This window comes from Mus pahari, chromosome 8, assembly GCF_900095145.1.
Source record: "Mus pahari chromosome 8, PAHARI_EIJ_v1.1, whole genome shotgun sequence".
In the NCBI taxonomy this organism is placed as follows: Eukaryota; Metazoa; Chordata; class Mammalia; order Rodentia; family Muridae; genus Mus; species Mus pahari.
In genome coordinates, this window is record NC_034597.1 from 85,105,007 (window position 1) to 85,120,106 (window position 15,100).

Sequence of the window (15,100 nt, forward strand, 5' to 3'; positions counted from 1 at the left end):
GGCAAGGCAAGGCAAGGCAAGGCAAGGCAAGGCAAGGCAAGGCAAGGCAAGGCAAGGCAAGGCAAGGCAAGGCAAGGCAAGGCAAGGCAAGGCATGTGTCCTTCAACATTCCAACATTGGTTTGTGATGGTGGGAGTGTGAGAACTTGAGGAAGTATTGGTAGTTAATTGTTTCTAAGGAAGAGCTATGTTTATCATTTCATTCCCTGATGTAGTTATTGATAGATCTTCCAGATCTAGTTTTCTTAATTGTACTCATATATGCAACACTAATTTACCTTCAATGGGTGAAAACAAGCAAATTTGAAGTGGAGAATATGATCAAATGAAGGACCAAGTAAGGAAGGGTCAAGAGAGGAAAAAAGCCAGGGTTATGTAGAATGAATATAGTGGCAATGAATTGTATATATTCATGAAATTGTTGCCAGGATTGAATTAAAAATAAACTACATAATGAAAACATAGCTTTCGAAAGTATAATATAACATGTACCCAATGAGTCATTAAAAACTAAGCTACACATTACCTTTGGTAATACGACTTCATGATTTCCTCCTTTAACCAACACTAATTGATCATCAAACACATTTGTAACATTTAATGAATATTATATCAAATTACAGTATGATAATTCCTTGCTCCATTCTACTTCAACAAGAATTTAAATACATGATGTGTATTTGGTAATAAAAACTTATATTTACTCTCTTTTCTAATACTTGTTATTTCTCTTGAAAGCATCAATCTCCTATCAATAGTAGAAAATGTTTTGTTTAGGCTTATTTTAGTGTAGCTCTGAGGACAAAGGGATTCCTAGATTTCATTTATTATATATTTTTTTTAGTTTCCTCTACAATAAATCATAAAATATTTTTTTTAAATGGATGATAGCAATTACCTCATTATCATTTAGACTGTATTAAGTTTAATAGTTACTTTTACTTTAATATTCTACTCTTATGTAATAGTGAGGTTGACCGTTTTAAACTATAGATCACAAACTGTTTGCATTCATATCCTCATCTTTTCATCCAATTAATTTCCTACTGTGTTTCATAAAATGTGTTTTAAAAATTTAGAGTACCCCATAGTTTAAATTGTCATTTATTTTTTGCACAGCACCTCATTTTCCAGTTAATGAAAATATATAATTCGCAATTTTTATATACCAGTATAAAAATTATTTTGAATTTTTTTATTGTTAGTTTTATAAACCTAAATTCAGCCCAAATGGCTCATACCTGCTTTCTTATCTTTCAGGATGCTAAATTTTGGAGAATATGATGTCCTCTTCTGAATTATGAAGATATAAAGCATATATGTAGTACACAGTCATACATGTATGCAAAAATATTCACACATATAGTAATAGTAATTATTATTAATTTTATTTAAAAAGCATAGAGATATCCAAATATTTACTGCAACCCAATGAAATTCATGAATGTGAAATGATCAGTTATATCAAAGTGTTAAGCTTTAAATGTCTCCATAAACATCAGGTGATAAATAGTCATTGTCTCCATAAACATCATACCTGTTCCTGGAGAGATGGTTGGGCATCATTCCAGGAACAAGTATTTCAACATAAATTAAATCAGCGTGTTCTTACACACTAAGTTTGTATTACAGGCAGGTCATATTTTAAAGAACAAAATATTTTGTGACCTACATTATGCAAGTTTGAATCATCAAATAAGATCTGTATCAGCTCTAGGAAAATACTGCCAGCTCAGTCATCGCAGTGTGAAAAGATTAATTCTGCATTCAGATTTACTGACACAAAAGACTTGAATTAGAATCTAGATTTAACACTTGGCAAAAGTTAACATCTTTATACGTGGATATTTAGCTTCAGTTAATGTAGGGAAAGCTGGAGCAAAAACTGATTCACTGAATAAATGCAGCCACTTAGAAAAATCTCTATTTGGGAGTCACTGAAATGTAGTTCTAAATCTATTAAAGAGTCATTTATTCCACTTTAATTTATTATGGTGTTAGACACAGTCAACCTCCAACTTTTTTTTTTCTTTTGAAGCTTTTTCTTGAATTATCCTTAAATAACATGTTATATCCTATATACATTCCCGATTTCTACATTTGGTTGAATTTTAAATACCATAGGGAATAACACACTGTATGTACATACATAAATCTTTTTTTAAAAGCACCACAAATTTAAACACCTTCATCAAGGTTGTTAATTTAGTGCCTCATTTTAGATTTGTGAAGAGGGTCTGCAGATATGTCTTAATAGTTAAAAGCAAAGACTGCTTTTCCAGATGACCCAAGTCAGTTCCCAGCACCCAAGTCAGTTGTTTCACAACCACATGCTAATTCTAGCTCTAGGGGATGCAGTGCCCTCTTTTGACTTCTGCAAGCAGTTGAACAGAAATAATCTTTTTCTTTGTTTGTTTCTTGTTTTGGATATTTTCTTTAATTACATTTCAAATGTTATCCCTTTTCTGGTCTCTACTCTGGAAAACCCCCTATCCCATCCATCCTCCTTCCTTCTGCAGGTGCACCCCCACCCACTGACCCACTCCCCCGTTCCAGCCCTGGCATTTCCCTACACTAGGGAATCGAACCACCTCAGGCCCATATATGTGGCCAGAACTGTGTCATCCCTGCACGTGTTTTATTTGGTTGGTAGTCCAGTCCCCAGGAGCTTGGGGGAGGGGGTGTCTGGCCAGTTGACACTGTTGCTCCACCCATGGGGCTGCAAACTCCCTCAGCTCCTTCAGTCCTTTCTCCAACTCCTCCATTAAAGACCCCACACTCAGTCCAATGTTTGGCTGTGAGCATCTGGCTCTATATTTGCCAGGCTCTGGCAGAACCTCTCAGGAGAGAGCCATATCAGGCTCCAACCAGCAAGCATTACTTGGCATCCATAATAGCGTCCAGTTGGCGCTATATGGGATGGATCCCCAGGTGGGGCAATCTCTGGATGGCCTTTCTTTCAGTCTGTGCTCCACACTTCGTCTATATATTTCCTCCTGTGAATATTTTGTTCCACCTCCCAAGAAGCACTGAAGCATCCACACTTAGGTCTTTCTTCTTGTTGAACTTCATATGGTTTTTCAATTGTATTCCATGTTTTTAACCTACTTTTATTTAAGGTAGAGTAGTGCAGACTTTTTATCTCATCTTTATTTCTTATTCAGTGATTTCTCTTCTGTCTACTTTGTGACCTGCCCTTTGCTGTAGACTTTGTGGATATCTGTGCTTTGCTTTAATGTTCACTTTTGCAAAATCACTTTTTTTTAGCACTGCATTAATAATTTGTATGATAGCTTTAAATTTTACTGTACTACTGCAGTGCCTGTAAAAAAAGAAAAGATCATTGTCCAAATGTTCTACCAGCATTTGATTGTCTTTATACTAAATTCAGTGTACTGCCTGTAATTTTCTTACATTCACACTGTCTTATTTAGAATTGCTGTTGTGCCATTAGTTTTCATCCAAATGACATAAAAGTTTCCTTGTATTTCTTTCTATGTTAAATACAACACTAACATATATTTTAGTTTATTCTACGTCTATGTCCTCTTTTTAAGGCCCATACATCTTGAATTGGTATTAACATAAGGCAAAGGAAAAAGGACACTTCTTCCAAAAAGCTTCATTGGGCCTTGCACATGGTCCTCCTCTGCCAACATGATCCTCACCTCTAGACAAGTAATGGAGCCAACAGTAACCAATACTACCACATCATGGCCTAAAAGGCTGTCCTGTGAAGCACAGTATGTCTATGTGCATCAAGTAAATCCTCTATCTCCTCAGGAGGCTGAAGGAGAAGAGGTTTAAACTTTGATTAATTTGTTCCTCTGTTCTTGTAAACTTTCATTTCTTCTAAGAACATTTTATACATAAAGTTGCACACCTGTTTTCTGTGCTCCAGTGTTACCAAGCCAGTCTATATAATATCTCTCCCCTCTCCTCTTTATCTTCACAGTTTTTATTTCTGCGGTAGGGTAATACTCTAGCTTCACAGACCGTCTGATATTTTCGTCTGTGTATTTACTTTGTGCTCTTCTTGATCAGTATTATAATGCTTCAAAGATAGTATTCATAACCATAGGTTATGGTAATCCTATGTGTTTTGAAGATAGATAACATATATTCCCATAGTTTTGGAGTTTCCATTCTATTGTTACCAATTATCGATGGTATATCATGTGCAATTAAAACCTTCCAGGACTTTGTTTTATATTTTATGATGTTTTTTAAAAAGGAGGAAAAAAAAGATTTCCTTTACTTTTTAGAAATGCTCAAATTGTGTCAATCAGGGCCAGATACACAACCAAGATCATGAATTTTAAATAGCTTCTGGTGCCTGCAATGATTATTACTACTATTTGATTTATTAGTACTACATGTCCCCCAAAAACCTGTGTTAGCTTTTAATTAATTATTAATACTATTTCAAACCCCAAATTTCTTATTGTTATTCAAGGTCTCTCAGGTAGATAATTTTCTCTCTTTTATGCCTGGATGAAGATTTAAAGAAAACATAACTTGATACATCTAGAAAATTAAGATTTCAGACCATAGAATTTTTAATCCTGGTAAAACATTTTCATTGTATTCATTCATCATTTAAATTTTAATTTACCATCTTTCATAGCTTGAAATTTATTGCACATTATTTCAAGCTATGACACCTAAACTGGATACTTTTAAGGACATGACATCTAATGCTTCATTTTTGTCTTTTGTCCCTGTTCTCTCTGAAATAACTTTATGACCAGATGGTACATGCGCAAACATTCGGTTTCTAATAAACAATAAACATAAAATCATAAATTCCTTCAATTGATACAATGGATTTCCCTAAAGTATATATTTACTGTATATCCCCCATAATCATTTTAGAATTTCGAGTAATGCCAAAACATGAATTAAATGAGTATTTTAAAAATAATTTTTAAACTTTAAATATGACATACTTTCTCCCTTTCATTTTTCCCTTCAAAGTATATATATATATATATATATATATATATATATATATACACTTTCACAAATTTAAAGACACAATTCTCCCCCCACCTCTTCACCCACCATCACCAGACCTGCAGAGCCTGAACCATAAAGGTTACTTTCTATTCCCCACACAACTCTCCTGCTGACTGAGACCTCTGGGACACCCTCAAACTATCCTGAGCAGCCTGCTATCCCCAGGGACTCTATCTCCCAGTCACCTGTCTGCCAACTTTTATCAGACCTGAAAGTCCTACAACATACCAACCTGCTGATCCACAAGTATACTTCACAAGGATGCCTATCAGAGGCCTGCCACATCAGGACCATTGAAGTTAACCCCCCCTCCCAATACCTATTACAACAGGAACATACAGGGAACAAAGCCATCACAATGGCTAAAGGACCTCTAAAAAAAACAAAATCAGTAAAAGTCAGAGAAAGATGAATCTTTCAGAGCACAGATATACTAATACAGCAAGTCTCGGATAACCTAACACAGTCAAAGGAAAAGAAAATGAACTTAAATCTAATCTTATAAAGGTGATAGAGGAAATGAATAAATCTCTTAAAGATATAAAGAAAGATACAATTTAGCAGGTGAAGGAAATAAACTAAACTATGAAAATGGAAATAGAAACAATTAAAAACAAACAAACAAACAAACAAACAAACAAAACAATGCAAACTGAGGGAATCCTAGATAAGGAAAACCTAGGGACGAAAGCAGAAATAAGGGAACAGAATCAGATGTAAGCATCACCAACAGAATAAAAGAGATGAATAAGAGAATCTCAGGTACAGAAGATGAAATAGTGATACATCACTCAAAGAAATTTTAGATTCAAATATAAAAGAAAAATCTGACAGAAAAAGAACATAAAAGAACACATATAGTATGTACTCAATGATAATTGGATATTAGCCAAAAAGAAGCTCAATATATGCACAATACAACTCACAGACCATATGAAACCCAAGAAAAAAGAAGACCACACCAAAGCACGGATGCTACAGTTCTTCTCATATGAGGGAAGAAAATAATCTTAGGAAGTAGAGGGAGAGAGTGATTTGGGAGGGACAGAAGAGGAGGAGGGGAAAAGGGGGTCTGGTTCAGATACAGGAGGAGATAGGGAAAAGTACCAAGGGTCAGGATTTTCATAGGAGGTGTGTAGCAATGGGTGAAGGGGAACTTGGAGTGACCACTAGAAAGTCCAAGATGCCAGAGACTCAAGAGTTTCCCAGGATCCAACAGGGAGGACACTAGTTGAAATACCAACAAAAAGGAAATCAATCTTGTAAAGACAATATCCAGAGGATAGACATGACCCCTGGTTGAGGGATGAGACCAGCCACCCACCTCAAAAATATTAATCCAGAATTCCTCCTGTTGAAAGGAAATGCAGGGATAAAGAGTGGGTTAGAAACTGAAGGAATGGCCATCCAAAACCTGCCCCACCTAGGGATCCATTGCATCTGCAGACACCAAACCCAGACACTATTGCTGAGGCCAAGAAGAGCTTGCTGATAGGAGCCTGGTATAGCTGCCCCCTGAGAGGCTCTGCCAGAACCTGATTATAACACATGTGGATGCATGCAGCATACATCTGACTGAGCACAGGGAGACCACAATGGAAGACTTAGTAACCACATAGAACAAGAATATCAATCAACCAGACACCCCAAAGCTTCCGAGGACTAAACCACCAACCAAAGAGTTCACATGGGTAGACCTATGTCTCCAGCTGCATATGTAGCTAAGAATTACCTTATCAGGAATCACTGGGAAGGGAGTCAGTAGAAACTCGATGACCCAGAGTAGGGGAATGCTAGGGCACTGAGGCAGAAGTGGGTGGGAAGTACCCATGTAGAGGCAGGGAGGGGATAGGGATGTTATGGGGGGGGGGGAACTGGGAAGGTAGATAACATGTGAAATGTAAATAAATAAAATAACTAATGAAAAATAAAATAAAGAGTAATTTGAATAGAAGAAATGAAGAGTCCCAGCTTTAAGGTCCTGAAAATATTCCCAACAAATTCATAGATGAAAACTTTCCTTACTTAAATTAAAATATGCCAATAAGCACACAAGAAACTTATAGAACTCCAGTTAGACTGAACCAGAAAAGAAAATCCTCCATTCACATAATAATCAAAAATACAAGAAAGAATATTAACTCTGGCATGGAGAAAAGGCCAGGTAACATACAAACGCAGATATATCAGAATTATACCGACTTCTCAACAGAGACTCTAAATGCTAGAAGAGCTTAGAAAGATATCTTATAACCTAAAAACAAAACAAAACAAAACAAAAAAACACATGCCAACCTAGTCTACTATAACCACCCAAATTCTCAATCACCATAGATGGAGAAAAGAAGCTATTTCAAGAAAAGTCCAAATATATATATATATATATATATATATATATATATATATATATATATATATTCCGGCCCTTTAGAAAATATTAGAAGGAAAATTGAAACCCAAGGAACATAACTACATCCAAGAAAAAGCAGGAAATATGTAATTCTATATGAAAAAAACAAGGGAAGAACACACAATCATGCAAACACATATTCACCCGAGCACATGTGCACACTCACATACACACACAAACACACACACGGTCTTAGTTAGGGTTTCTACTCCTGCGCAAACATCTTGACCAAGAAGCAAGTTGGGGAGGAAAGGGTTTATTCAGCTTACACTTCCATACTGTTGTTCATCACCAAGTAAGTCAGGACTGGAACTCAAGCAGGTCAGGAAGCAGGAACTGATGCAGAGGCCATGGAGGGATGTTCTTTACTGGCTTGCTTCCCTGGCTTGCTCAGCCTGCTCTCTTATAGAACCAAGACTACAAGCCCAGAGATGGCCCCCACAAGGGGACCTCTCCCCTTGATCACTAATTGAGAAAATGCCTTACAGCTGAATCTCGAGGAGGCATTTCCCCAAATGAAGCTCCTTTCTCTAAGATAATTCCAGCCTGTGTCGAGTTGACACAGAACTAGCCAGTATATACACCAATGTCACCAATGTCAAAAAACAGGAATTAACTATCACTTTGCATAAATATATGGCAACATCCATGGATTCAATTTCACAATACAAACATACAGGCTACCAGAATGGATTTGAAAACAGGATGCATTGTTCTGCTGCATAAAAGAAACACACCTCAGCAATAAAGATAGACATTACTTAAGTGTAAAGGGCTAGAAAACAGTTTTCCCTGCACATAGAGCCAAGAAGCTATCTAGAATGCTATTCTAATATCAAATAAAATAGATTTTCAACCAAAATTAATCAAAAGGGACAAAATGGACACTTCCTACTCCTCAAAGGAAAAAAAGTATCAAGACAATATCTTAATTCCGAACATCTATGCCCCAAACAAAAGTGTAGCCACATCTGTAAAAGAATCACTGCTAAAACTTAGATTATCTATCAAATCCTACATATTAATAGTGAGAGACTTTAACATACTAATCTCATTGATTGACAGTTCATCTAGACAAATCTAAACAGAGAAATAATAACAGATATTGTGATTCAAATGAAACCAACAAACAAGTATAAAATATGTCACCCTTCCCCAAAAAAGCATAAACCTTCTTCTTAGCAACTCATGGATCCTTCTCCAAAAATTGATGATATGGTCAGTCACAAAACAAGCTTCAATGGATAAAAGAAAATTGAAATAGCATGTTATATCATATCAGACCACCATGCATTAAAGCTGAACACCAATGGCAACAGAAACACCAGAAAGCCAACACACTTATGGAAATTTACCAACTCTCTATACAATGGTCCCAGGGTCAGGGAAGAACTAAAGTAAGAAATTAGATATTTTTCTAGAATTCAATAAAAATGAAGGTATAACACACCAGATTTATAGGACACAATGCATGTGGTGCTAAGAGGAAAGTAGTGCCTCCAAGAAGAATTTTTAAAGTTCTCATACCCCAACTTAAAAGTTCACTGGAATGATGCTGGATGGAAGAAGAAGGAAGAGGAGGAAGAGAAGGATAAGAAGGAGTAGAAGGAGGAGAAGACAGAGAAAAAGCAAAAGCAGCAGCAAGCACACTGAAGAGTAGTAGGAGGCAGGAAATAAGTAACTCAGGATTGGAATCAATAAATTAGAAAGAAATAGGATGATGCATATATCAATGAAACCAGGAGCTAGTTCTTTGAGAAAATTAACAAGATAGACAAATCTTTTGTCAAACAAATTAAAAGATAGGGCTGTGTATTTTTGGTTGAAAACAGCAAATATGGATATTAAAATCAATTTTCTAAAATCCACCACAATAATTGATATACTACTTATGAATACTAGTTGAAAAAAATAATGTTTGTCACCTGGATCAGGTGGAACGAGTTGGAGACAGTAATTTGATCCTTGTAAAACTGTAAAGATTGCTATAAAATACCCGATTCCTTCCTTAGAGGATACATTTTCTGCTATTTATTATAGTAAGAATAAAACCCTTTGTGAGGGGCAGACAAAGTCACATGGTAGACACACACAGGAGGAGACAAAGACACAGGTGCAGAAAGATTCACATGACAACTTTTTTTTTCCTGGTAGGCACAGATTCAGACTAATGCAACAGAGAGAGGATGGACAACACTGGTTTCATGAAGCAGAGAATTCAAATCTGGACTGGCTCCTGGTAAAATCACCACAATTGAGAGTGCTTAATTTGTTCTCTTAATGTGACATCAATGAATTATTGGTTACTCAGAATTAATTACTAAAGCATATAATATATGCAGTTAATAAAAGAGTTATAAAAATAATTATATTAAATCTTTAAATTTCTTTTATTAGTAGTTAAATAATTAAAATGATATGTTAATTTTCCCCTGAATGTAAAATAAATGAGCAGCAACAACCTAAGATGTCAAGAAATTACAATTTCTACATATTATAATGCTAACAAATTCTGCAGTCTAAAAACTAATCTATAGGTTTTATAAATATGGATATACAATTGGAACTCTCATACCTATGAGCAGGTATCTTTCGATTCCCAACTATCAGGATGACATCACAGAGCTGCTGTTGCTTTAAATAATTCTCCATCTTTCTAAATGATTGCTCAGCATGGTGAACAGCTTGATAGAATTCTTCAGAGCTACTGGAATCCAAATCACTTTGAGGTGTCAATGAATGATTGGTCGCTGTCAACCTGTAAATCACACACCCAAGAGAAAAGATGATGTTTATAAAGTGTCAGTAATGGTCCAGAAATTTATGTCTTTCATAAATTTAGGTCAGCAATTTCGGGAGCTTTTTTTTCAGACATTATCATGAAAAACAAGTATATAAAATCATTCATACATACACACACACACACACACACACACACACACACACACACACACATAAGTATATATTCACATCCCAAATGCTATCCTGGATCCTGATTCCCCTCTCACAGAGTCCTTCCCACATCCTCCTTCTCTTCGCTAAGATAGTAGGTCCCCTCAGAAATTTCAGCCTGGTGCATGTTCCCCACTTAGAGGCCAGGAAAATCAGCTCTCTTGAGGAATGGATACCAAGATCAAGTTAGAACTTTAGGGACAGCCTTAATTTCACATCTTGGGGTACTCACATGGAGACTGAGCTGCATGTCTTCTATGTATGAGCCAGGGACCTCACACTAGTCCCTATATATTCTTTGGTTGGTGGCTCAGTCTCTGAGAGCTCCCAGGCATCTAGATTAGCTAACTCTGTTTGCAGCTTCATTCATAATAGCCATAAACTAGAAGTAACCCAGATGTCCCTCAACATAGAATTGATACAGTAATTTTAGTTCATTTATACAGTAGAATACTATTCAGCTATTAAAAATAAGGCATTAGGAACTTTACAGGTAAATTGATGGAACAAGAAAATATCATCCTGATTGAGGTAACCTAAACCCAAAGGATATATATGGTATGTACTCACTGACAAGTAGATAATAGCCAAAATGTACAGAATACCCATGATACAGGATACACCCATAGACCCAAAGAAGTTAATAAGTAGGAAGTCCTAAGTGAGGATGCTTGAATCCCACCTAGTAGAGGGAATGAAATAGACATAGGAAGCAGAAGGAGGGAGGGAAGTGGGTAAGAGTGGGGAGAGGGAAGGAAATAGGGGGCAAGATCAGGTGTGTGGGGGGGAGACGGGAGAGATGTTTAGAGCTCTTGGAGAATGAATGTAAATCTGCCACTGGGTGCAATTTCTAGGCACCGCTCTGCTTCACAGGGTGGGTGCAATTCCCAGGAAGTCCCAGAGATCTGGACTTAGGGAAGCTCCAAGAAGTCAATCTGGATGATCCGAGCCAGGATGCCTAATACTGTAGCCATGGAACCTGAAGAGGCCTCCTCCTGTAGCCAGGCAGGAACCCCAGGAGGGATAAGGACACTAACCCACCCAACGATCTTTCGACCCCAAATCTATCCCATCTAAAAGAAATGTAGGGATAAAAATAGAGCAGGGACTGAAGGACTGGACAACCAATAGCTGGTCCATGTGGAAACCCATCCTGTGAGGAAGCACCTATCCCTGACAATATTAGAGATGCTCTGTTAGGCTTGTAGACAGTAGCCTGCCATGGTTGTCCTCTGAGAGGCTCTACCTAGCAGCTGACTAAAATAGATGCAGATACCAAAAGTCAAACACTGGACAGAGGTTAAAGACTCTTATGGAAGAGTTGGGTATAGGGGGAAGAATTGAAGGCCCTGAAGAAGATTGGAATGATTTTCTTTTTAAAAAAAGAAACCAGTTTAATAAAAATTACCTGTTTTGGGAAGCAGGACATAAATTAGAGAAAGATATTTTCTCGTCTTAAAAGGTGACTTATGATAGATTTTCTATAGCAGAGTATCAAGTTACTAAATTGGAAAGAGTCACAGAAATAGTATATTCATTATGTATTTATTATAAAATTTATTGACATTGTATACTAAAATGTATTTACTTTTTTTGGCTTAGGTACCAAACAAAATGATATCCCTCTATAAAAATAAGAACTCTTTTCATCCTATTGGGCAACATAAGTATACTTCAAAGATGATACATTAAGAGAACTATCCAATCTTACAAAGGCAACCGCAGTAAATTTTTTACTTACATGAAGTCTCTAATTAAAAAAAAAATCCCTCATACAATATGAAAGTAAAATGGCAGTGGTAAGAGGCTAGGCACATGAAGGGCTAGAAAGTGATGGGAAAAAAATCTGCCATTAAATATAAAGTAAGTATAAAAATGTAAGACATAGGACTAACTTTTATGTCTATCTTTACACACAGAATGGCTGTTGCTAGTGCATCAAATTATCAGTTGATTCTTTCTCAAAGAAATAAATGGTTGACAGACTCAATATGCTTATTCCTCTTGTTTTCTCAATACATTTGTTCTGCATGTGAAAATGTCACATTATGCCTCATAAACTTGTGTGATAATGCTTCAATTAAATTAACTTTATATTGTCTTTTAAGTTCTATAATCAATAAAAATCATACTATGTTAAAACTATTTTAATAATAAATCCAATTCAAAAACTACAAGAAAATAGTTTTAGAATTTGATGAAAAAAAGTGAGATGATGCTGCCCAACTTTGTCAACAAGACCAAAATTTGTAAGGATGGGAATGCCAGGGCCAAGAAGTGGGAATGTGTGGGTAGGGGAGCAGGGGTGTGTGTGTGGGAGGGGTTGGGCACTTTCGGGATAGCATTTGAAATGTATATAAAGAAAATATCTAATAAAAATAAATAGAAAAGAATCTTGAAATAGGCCATAGACTTCAATACAGTAAGAAAAATATAAGTAATGAAATACATTGATCAAAATCTCATAAACCACAAACAATTTTGAGTTAATTCATAAATACACTTTAGTTGTAAAAAGCTAGCTCATACTTCATAAGCAAATGTGATATCAATTGAAACTTTTCCCTATCCCTATTGAGATTAAGAAGAAAATGATTACATTACTTGACCATGCAGCATGATTGGAGGTCCTCTAGCACACAACATGAAACAAAGTAAGTCTATTTTTCTTAGATATCAACTAAAGAAAATGTTTATGTTTATCAAAGTTCCAAAAGAATCCATGGATTACCTAATACACATGGAGCTTTAGTAGTAGTAGTATGTGTCATTTGTTATCAACATTACTCATTTATACATGTTTTCAAAGAGTTTTCATGTCTCCATTTAAATATTTGAAAGTAGTTCAAGTTTTTCTATGCCATATATTTGTCTTTAATTTTTTTCCTCCAGAGCAGCATCATGATTTGGGACATGATTTGAAAATCAGATACATGTAGGTATCATAGCAATGAACTTCCATGCATAAGCATACTGTGTAGATATTCACAAAGTTCACTGCAAGGAGCATTTGTCAGTCTATCAGATTCACACTATAAGATCACAGGGAGCAAAGAAACCTGAGTCAGGAATACATTATACGTGTCTCCAATGAAATCCTGATGCTTCTAGTACTGTGTTTACAGTTCATGACTAATACATGTCTAAACTTGAAGATTTTAACCATAGCCCTGTAGAAAGAGTCTAGATTTGTTTGAAACAGAGTGTATAAAATGGTTCCACCTGCAACCTTTTATCAGAACTTTTCTAAAAGTTTAATGACATTCTCTTTAGTGTGAAAGTTTTATGTTTAGTGAAGGTTTCATGTTTTTCGTGAATGTTATCAAGAAACAACTCACTAAGTTTCATCAAGCAACCCAAGTAATGGAGACTTCACTGTTAAATAAATTGGGTGACAGATGCTTAAATCCCAGTGATATTTCAGAATTAATTAAAATATAGGCTGAGACATGGGTTGCATATTTTAGACTAATCTGTAGAAAATCAAGCTAGCTGCATTCTAGGCATAGATCTTAAGATTCCACCCCATACTTATGACCTACTGACAGTTGACATGGTAGAGTTTAAAAAGTGTTTTTATTTTTGTTGTTTGTTTGTTTTTTAAAGAATGCAACCACTAGTAAATGCTAAAGTAGATGGTAAGGACAGAAAAAGAGGAACACTGTGAGTTAGTTAAATAAAACGTAAAACAATAGTAATGATTATACTGTGTAGTGTTGGAACAGTTGGAGGAATATATAGGGTGGAAGTAAACAGCTTTCTTTGTATATATGTATGCCGTTCTTTATATTAAGAAATTTTAAAACAATAAAAATAAGGACAGAGAAGAAAAGCTGAGTGTCAAGACATTTTCCCCCTGTATTAGTTTTCACCTAGACTTTCATTTTTCTAAAATTTTTTCACATTTTTATTTTTTTCTACACTTCTTGAAATAAGTCATTTTCTTCAAGGTCTTTGATCTGTCAGATAAATGGTTATGTTGGTTCAATATGATTTTCTCTTGTACAATTCTCATAAATCATTTCCTAATCTCAAACTTGGGTAGGATTAATGCACATCAACCTTTGATCCAGGATGAGATTTAAGAATGAGTTTTCCAGGCCAGAACACCTGTTTCTTACAAAAGAAGCTACATTGCTTAGTTTTATTCCCATTCAAAATCAAAGTTTACAATGCGATAATAAACATTTAAAACTTTAGAAAATACAGATTATATCTTTAAAAATGTTCCCTCTAAGTATTAAATTAAAAAGGTTGCTTTGGTCAGTTCTTCATATTATACTATAGTACTTCAAGTTCAAATCGTTTAGGTCTTTATAATAAGATAACACATTAAGAGAATGAATAAATGTTTTAATTTACTTTTATTATAGCTTAGGTAAAACTTTAGAAAATATAATAAATACAATTTTTAAAAATCAGATTATAAAATTGTTTCAAATTTAGTTCATGATAAAATCATCAACCTAGCAAAGTTAAAAATTAAAATAATTATTGACTGATAGCTTGAGATATTCATTATATAAATATAACCTACTTTAATTCATAAACATTTGTCCTGAAAGAGCTGTTTCACTCATTAATGTCTGTTTTTGACTCTTGAAACAAACCTGAAACCACTGATAGTTGAGTTCTTAATATGTACCTTTTCTTAATTTTCTTCTGTAATTATTACTGGTGTGTGTGTGTGTGTGTGTGTGTGTGTGTGTGTGTGTGTGTG

General features: G+C 35.3%; 1 protein-coding gene across 1 annotated transcript in view; it reads right to left on the reverse strand.

Moving 5' to 3' along the window:
* The window catches only part of Klhl1 (kelch like family member 1), a 363,866-nt gene that overhangs the window by 237,187 nt on the left and 111,579 nt on the right, over positions 1-15,100 (reverse strand). The window contains exon 2 of the mRNA XM_021203301.1: positions 10,004-10,186. Coding sequence (XP_021058960.1) covers positions 10,004-10,186 — 183 coding nt within the window. The remainder of the gene's footprint in view (positions 1-10,003; positions 10,187-15,100) is intronic.